The sequence below is a fragment of the Colletes latitarsis genome, chromosome 4, assembly GCF_051014445.1.
Source record: "Colletes latitarsis isolate SP2378_abdomen chromosome 4, iyColLati1, whole genome shotgun sequence".
NCBI lineage: Eukaryota > Metazoa > Arthropoda > Insecta > Hymenoptera > Colletidae > Colletes > Colletes latitarsis.
In genome coordinates, this window is record NC_135137.1 from 34,581,908 (window position 1) to 34,588,968 (window position 7,061).

The following is a 7,061-nucleotide window of genomic DNA, read 5'->3' on the forward strand; positions in this document are numbered from 1 at the left end:
TTGGAGTTGGGATCACGGGTGAATACAATATTGGTGCATTCGACATGACGTCTACTACGAACGGCACGTTTGCTCGTCGATGGATGTTCGTTTCTCGAGCAGCCGGCGTGTTGCGAGCCCGGAAGAGACCGGTGTCACGAAATTAACCGTTACGTCTCGTATCGAACAAGACGCGGAGAAGGTCAAAGACTTCCGCCTCATTGAGGCGAAGCGTTTGACTTCAATGGTGCCCGTAACTGCCGAGATCGAAACCGCTGAGTTCGTGTCCACCGCCGTAGCCACCGCCGCCCCCGAATCCACCGCCGAATCCACCGCCGTATCCTCCTCCTCCTCCATGTTCCTCCACGACAACGGGTACAGCCTCCTTCACGACCAGGGGCACTTTAACGGGATAGGGTACTGGCTTTGACACCGTGTACGGCACCTTGACAGGTACCTTGACCGGATACGGCACGCCTATGGGCACCTTGACAGGAACCTTGACAGGGTAAGGTACAGGCTTCTCGACCGGGTAGGGTACGTGCTTCTCGACGGTTACTGGATAAGGTTGTGGCACGTGGACGGGGACTGGTTTGTCGTACGGTACTTTAATCGGTACTTTGACGGGGTAGGGCACGTGCTTCGTGACCTCGTACGGAATCGGTTCCGGCACATGGACCGTCTTTGTAACCGTGACCGCCTTTACGTGATCCGCGGATACCGTCTCGCTACCTCCACCGAAGCCTCCTCCGAAGCCGCCTCCACCTCCACCTCCGTAACCTCCTCCGAATCCTCCTCCGAAACTGTGATCACCAAGGCTCAGCTCTAAGCCGCGTTTCGTTTTCGATTCATTCGGCTGGACTTTCGACTCCGTGGCCTTTTTCGTCTCTCCTGCCGCAGCGGACAGCACCAAACCGCAGAAAAGTAAGATCTGAAGAAAACAAATCGTTGATCGTTAGTCGCGCGTCAGCGAGCCTTTGCCGGTCTCGATCGTTCCGCGGGACGTTTTAAAAGCGTCGTTGATCGAACGGGTTCAGAGTTGGCAAAAACTTTGAACGGTTATTAAAGAGCTACGGGGTCGCGTAAGAGTCGCGACTTGTTTCATGAAATTCTAGTTAATCGCCTCGAGTGAAGAATTCAGCGAATTTTCGAGTGTACTTTAAGCGATATCGTCTAGAACGGTAACACGTTCGAATTTTCGCCGGTTACGCCAGCTCCGTTCGCGTCGCTAGAGCCCCAAGAGACGGGGATTCAAGTGGCTGTCGTACCGGAGCTACTCACTTTCAGCTTCTCTGTGCTGTTCATGTTGGTCGACAGTGAGCACACTGATTCCTCGATGGTCTACCCCCGCTTTTATAGGGGACGCTACGGCCAGTCCGGTGGGCAACTCGAGCGTGCCGTTGAAATTGTAGCGGAGTAGGAAGTTGAGAGAAGGAAAGGAAGAGATCGACGTCATGGGCGACGCTTTCCTCCGTTAGCTTTTGTCAGTCAGCATTTAGCAAGTTGCCCCGAGCTTCGTGCAATTTCTTCCTTAACGCTGCTCGGAGCTTTTGAAGCTTCTTTAGCTTCTAATAGCCCGGCGAATCCTTTAACCCTGCTCCTGTCGCGACGCGAGTTTGAGTCTCGTTTGACTTCTGAATTAATTCTTGTAAATGTTACAAATATTATTGGTCGATGCAAGTGTGTCTTTATTTACGTTGGAGCTTTCGACAATCCTCTTTTGTCTTTCACTGAGTCTATAATACCTATTGCATAAAAGTACAAATTTCTCAAATGTTATAATAGCAAAGTTCGTACAAATTTTACTATTACTATTGTTTTTCACTCTTTACATATATCTACATATTATTTTTGTTTATTTTTTCTGAATTTAAAATGTTACTTAAAGTGAATGTACTTTCTATTTAAGTACAATCTTGTTTCGCATAAATGGCTCTAACTCGCATTGTGGCGATTTACGCAAGTATAATAACGTGGCACGAATAGACCCAATGCGTTTAGGTCATTCGACTTTTCAAAGGTTGCATCAACACGGCAAAATATTCATGATTATTCAAAAATTTATCGCAGTGAAAATAGATTTTTGAAAAGTCTATTTTAGCCATAAGTTGATTTTCTATTAAACATGTAATACTTTTCCTCCTTACCAGAGGAGAGTTCAATCCACGCCAAATTTATATAATTATATCCTTTCGATTATTTTCGTGAAAATAATTGCATTCTTTTCGATCCTACACGGGGTTGCATAATGGAATAATTACCGGTGTTGGTGCGATTGAAAAGTGGCCTTTAAATTATATTTCATTGTCGTAAAATAATTATGCATCCGCATCCTGTGACATAATAGCAAAGTATAAATTAGGCCTTTGGTCCAAACGAGTGCTCGATCCAGCCTCTTTCGTAGCGTGTATTATACATTAGGGCCTCTGTGATACAAATATATTTTCCGTCGTTATCTCGAGCAATATCAGCACGCATTGGGACCAATAATTACCACCTATCGCGCCAATAATTTGCAGTAAATTGCCGAGACCTTTGTTAAACATTCTGGCAGCGATGCGTGCGACGATTTGGACCCATTAACATCATATATTTTTCAAACAAACGTGCAGTCACGTTCTTTAAAATATAATGACTTTACTATAGAGTCAATAATCTTGTAATATCCAATTAGAGAAGTTAAATCCTGCAGCGAAAATCCTCTTTTCTCAGCCAACTGCCGCATATGTCCCATGCCATGTTAATACTTAAGGTAAATGTCCCAATTGTAGACACGATTCGACGTCGAACTTTTTTACCCGCATTAAGCGTACTTAGGATCCATTATCCATTATTTTTAAAACTCGAGTTTATCGACTCGTGGAATAAAAACTTTCGGCTCGATGTAACTTTTTAATTTCTTTCGAACGAACGATGATCCCACGCAGTCGTGAAGTATCGCGCTCGGAGATTATGCGAAATTCGTTGGATCGACCGGAGAACGGGGGCGAAAAAAAGTTGTAATCGCGTTTCGATTCCGAATGCACTTGTCAGAATTGCGCGTCGATTGGCTTCGAAGTTTCTCGTTACTTACCGCCGTTTCCCCGAGTCGCCAAGTTTTCAATTACGGGATGAACCGTCGGAGCGAACCGGCGCAACTAATACGGATTCAGCTCCCGTTGGCCCTTTTTAATCCGATTACTGTTCACAATACGTTCTTACATCTCTGTACTCACATCGTCGGGAGCTTCATTAATATTAAGAGCTTAATTAAAGCGAGAAGCGAGACTATTAGGACTTCTCCGAAGGCATTGAAGCTACGCTCTTCGTGTATTTGCACCTTCTTTCCTTCTGTCGTAGTTAAAGAAACTTGGCCACTCCGGCGATAGTGGACGGGCGCGAGTTTAACCTACATTCCGTCTGAAACTTTTCGATTCGAAATAAAACGTTCACCGCCGCGTCGTTTCCGATGTTAAATTCAGTTAACGTTTAATAATTCCCTCGTACGCCGGGTGGAAACCGTTTCGAAAACGGAGGTGGATCGCGAAATACAAAACGGCCCATATTTCCGAAGGAACGGCCGATAAAATTCTCGACGTAACCGTTAGATTCGATGCCGCCGCTTCCGTTGAACGTTATTCGCGGTCTGTTCGCGGCGTGCTCCAGGAGTTACGGGACGCCAACGATTTTTGGTTATCAACCGACGAGCTCCCTGGGGCGCGGTTAATCTCGGAATGACTTTGTACCTTAATCTCGCCTGTTGGAAAGCATTAGAATATCCGGCGTATCCGTGGTTTATCAGGCTTATCGGCGGGAATACATTTCCATATATCTGAATTTGAATCTCCATATTTGAATCTGAAAATATTGATTTGACTGCCGGCCAGATAGGTCGGTGCGTTACGACGAACCCGGCCTGGCTTCGATTAGGTTCGATCGGGACGGGAACGAAAAGCGAGAGGAAGATGTTTGTCGATAGTTTCTGCCTCGCCTTCGAACAGGATTAAATTGTTTTCGATGAATTTATAGAGATTTTCCGGCGGCCGCAATCTCCTCGGACGGGAAACCGATTTCCGTACAATAACAGGTTACGTCGATCGAAGGTTCAAAACGTTTCTCGGTCTGGGATACGTGAAACCTGTCGATCGAGATGACGCACGATGATCTGACAACGGGTCATAGCGTCATAGGAGTCAAAGGATGATAGTGCTTGAAATACTGAAGCCAATATATGTGGTTTTAGACATGGATGGTTAGTACGTCAAGAGTTGTTTAAAGTTTTTTGAAGCTCTTTACATAACTGCAAAAAAAATCGTGAGGAATGTGTAAGAATTGGCGAATGATATTTATTTAATACATTAAAGTAACAGCAAGAGCTAGAAGAAGATAAGATTTAAAATACTTTGACTAAACACCCTCTACCTCTTTGGGGGGTTGAATATTACTCAAACAAAAGTTGCACAATAAGTTTCTCAAACAAGGATATCATTATTACAATAGAAAATGACTTAATCTTAACGCGAGGTTTTTCTGTAGCGATATACTAAGATAAGCGTCGGAGAGGAGAAAAAAGTCTTTACCGCGGAGGCGTAATGAAGCGTATTAATTAGGTGGACGATTGGTCACAGGTGCCGAGTAATTGCGCAAACCTCCGTGACGGGAATCTATTTGTTTGCGAACGTTGCTGTTTCATTCATTGAATTTGAAGCTAATAACACGCTTCGACGCCACCACGTGGCCAATTCTGTTGCTAGTAATTGTAATTTCCACGCCAACAGCAATACGTTTCGTGCTACTATTATGTCATGATTGGCCCCCCTCTCTAGCAATTAAAAACACGCGAAAGGCTCCAAGATCCGTAAAATGAGAGATTTGCGCGCTCTTCTACTTTTCCCCGCGTTTACAGTCCTTTACTCGTACACGTCGACGAATACATGTAGGTTTCTCTTAATTTGTTTTTTTTTTTTATTTACACGGGCTACCGCCTCTGACGTAGCCACTGGTTCTCTAGCAGGCGATTTGCTAAAAAATGTTGGTATTGGGAAATCGTTTTATATTAAATTCGTTAAAGTGAAAACTATATTTTCCACATAAACGACTTCGTCTCGTTACGTACACGGAACTTTGGCAAGTGCTCGGGATTATATTACGTGCGGGATGTATTCGATACCGTTTTCGTACGTATTGTTTCTGTACTTCGCGTTTCCTGGTAATCCGCGGCTATTTGTAATATTCCAATTACATAAACGGTCGCTCCTTCTATTTCCTATAATGGATACACCGCGAACATTTTTATCGGTACGCGATTCTTTCTCGTAACAATAACGCCGCTTTCATGTACCTTCAGAAACGTATATCCGGTACGTTCGCTCGTTCTGTTCCAATGATCTCTCGCGGCTAGGTAATCGACAAAGTCACGCGAACGGTGATTTTCGGGCGTGTCCTCGAACGAATCGAAGCCTTTCGAACTTTGTATTCGCAGGGGCGACAGTTACGGAAATGCAGCCTAAGAGCACCGAGTAAATCCCCGCGGCCAACGAGCGTGCAGGCAGACGGTAGGAGCGGAATTTTCACAAAGTCTGCATTTCTGCTTCACCGACCGCACACGTAGCCTTATGCAATAATGGCTTTCGAGTCGGCCAGGCCGCGGCTCTCATGAATATATGGATGGATGTTCTCGCTCAAGGTGTTTATCAAGCCGTTTTCTAGTTACGCCCTTTCCTTTTTCGCCCTTTTCGCTCCTCGTCCTCCTCTCTGCCACGGAGCAAACTTAATTCGCGTCCTAGAGCGACTGCGAACGACCAAAAAGGACTTCCCCGTCAGTTTCCCTTTCATCTTCGTCTTGCCCCCTTCCAATTCCGATTTGTCATCGTCGCGAATGGTTGCCTGCTCGTCCACACCATCGCGAATCCTCCAGAAATCCGTCGACGACTCGCGTTTACTCGCTTCTTCGCTCCGGGTGAAAATTCGCGCGATACAAAAGACGGTTTCTCGTCTGAACATGAATTTTCTTTTCTACTTTTCGTTGGTACATCATCGAGACTTTCTGGAACACTCTGATCACGTTTCGATCATTACGTACATATTTATTTTCTTCGATTAAAATACTGGCAAAGGGACGCATTGGAGAGCGCCAGGTTCAGCCGTGTTTGTTTCTGTTAATTTTGTAAAAGCAATTAACCATATCTCCGGATGCACGTTTGCCCATTTTGCGAAACAAGTTACAGCCGAAGATAAATGGTTACCGTGATGGAAAATGTATTTTTTCGCGCGATGGAGTTCCCCGTTAATAGCGTGTTGCGATGCTCGAACGAAAGTGGTTCCCGGTCGGATCGCGGTGCATTAATTTGTGGATACAGCGAAAATATTGGCCAACGTAACTTGGGTGAGAGTCACGTTTAATGTCAAAGTATCCATAAAATGATTATGAAACTGGTCCTCGTAAAAAGTTTCTGCGTGTCCGGGCATCCATGGAAATGATCAACGGGCGTCCCTGTAGCTTCGTTATTCATTACCAACAAGCATGCAACGACTGCAACGCGATGACACGGACGGTGCATATATATTTTCGACTTCATAATTTAAACTCGATCTGTCGGAGATTATAATATTTTCACGTTTCGTTGATTTGCTCAATCTGTTCGTAATACGAATCGACGATTGTCGTGTTCGATAGCGCGATACGTAATTATAATTTATCGTTCGGTAACGGGATGCGAAAGTAATAAGTTTTTTCGAACTGTTACCGTGCTGGTATCGCAGAGATTTTAAAATAAGTTATCCGTCGCACAAAAGTGTCTTTTTAATATTGCACGAGTCTAAGCAGGAACTTTATTTTGCCTTGAAAAAGTTAAACTTGCACTGGAAACAAATTTTGGACCCTCGTGAACTGTTTATTTGTACGAGTTTGCATTTTGGTTCGATCGTTGGCTAAAGGAGACGTTATACGCATACGATGAAATCCATGTCTCCGGGTCTCGTGTGAAATTTCAGGATACTTTAATCATCTGACACGCCACATGATCTTCTTACGTTCAAGGAAGTACTTGTGACCGTAAAGGCTGCGACGACGAGTAACGTTAGAAACGTGCGACGATGATTAA

At 44.7% G+C, this 7,061-nt stretch overlaps 1 protein-coding gene across 1 annotated transcript; it reads right to left on the reverse strand.

Annotated features, from left to right (window-relative positions):
• Positions 1-220: 220 nt before the first annotated feature.
• On the reverse strand, positions 221-1,311 carry LOC143341359 (uncharacterized). Its single transcript, XM_076764245.1, has 2 exons — positions 1,261-1,311; positions 221-910 (listed from the first exon to the last, which is right to left on the reverse strand). Exons 1-2 carry the CDS (start codon positions 1,282-1,284, stop codon positions 221-223), a joined length of 714 nt encoding a protein of 237 aa, XP_076620360.1. The 5' UTR covers positions 1,285-1,311.
• Between the last annotated feature and the right edge of the window lie 5,750 nt (positions 1,312-7,061).

Coding starts and splice junctions, on each gene's coding strand:
- LOC143341359 (XM_076764245.1), bottom strand. CDS start 1,284: ATGAACAGCACAGAGAAGCTGAAA. Junction 911..1,260: donor ACAGCACAGAGAAGCTGAAA/GTGAGTAGCTCC, acceptor TGTTTTCTTCAG/ATCTTACTTTTCTGCGGTTT.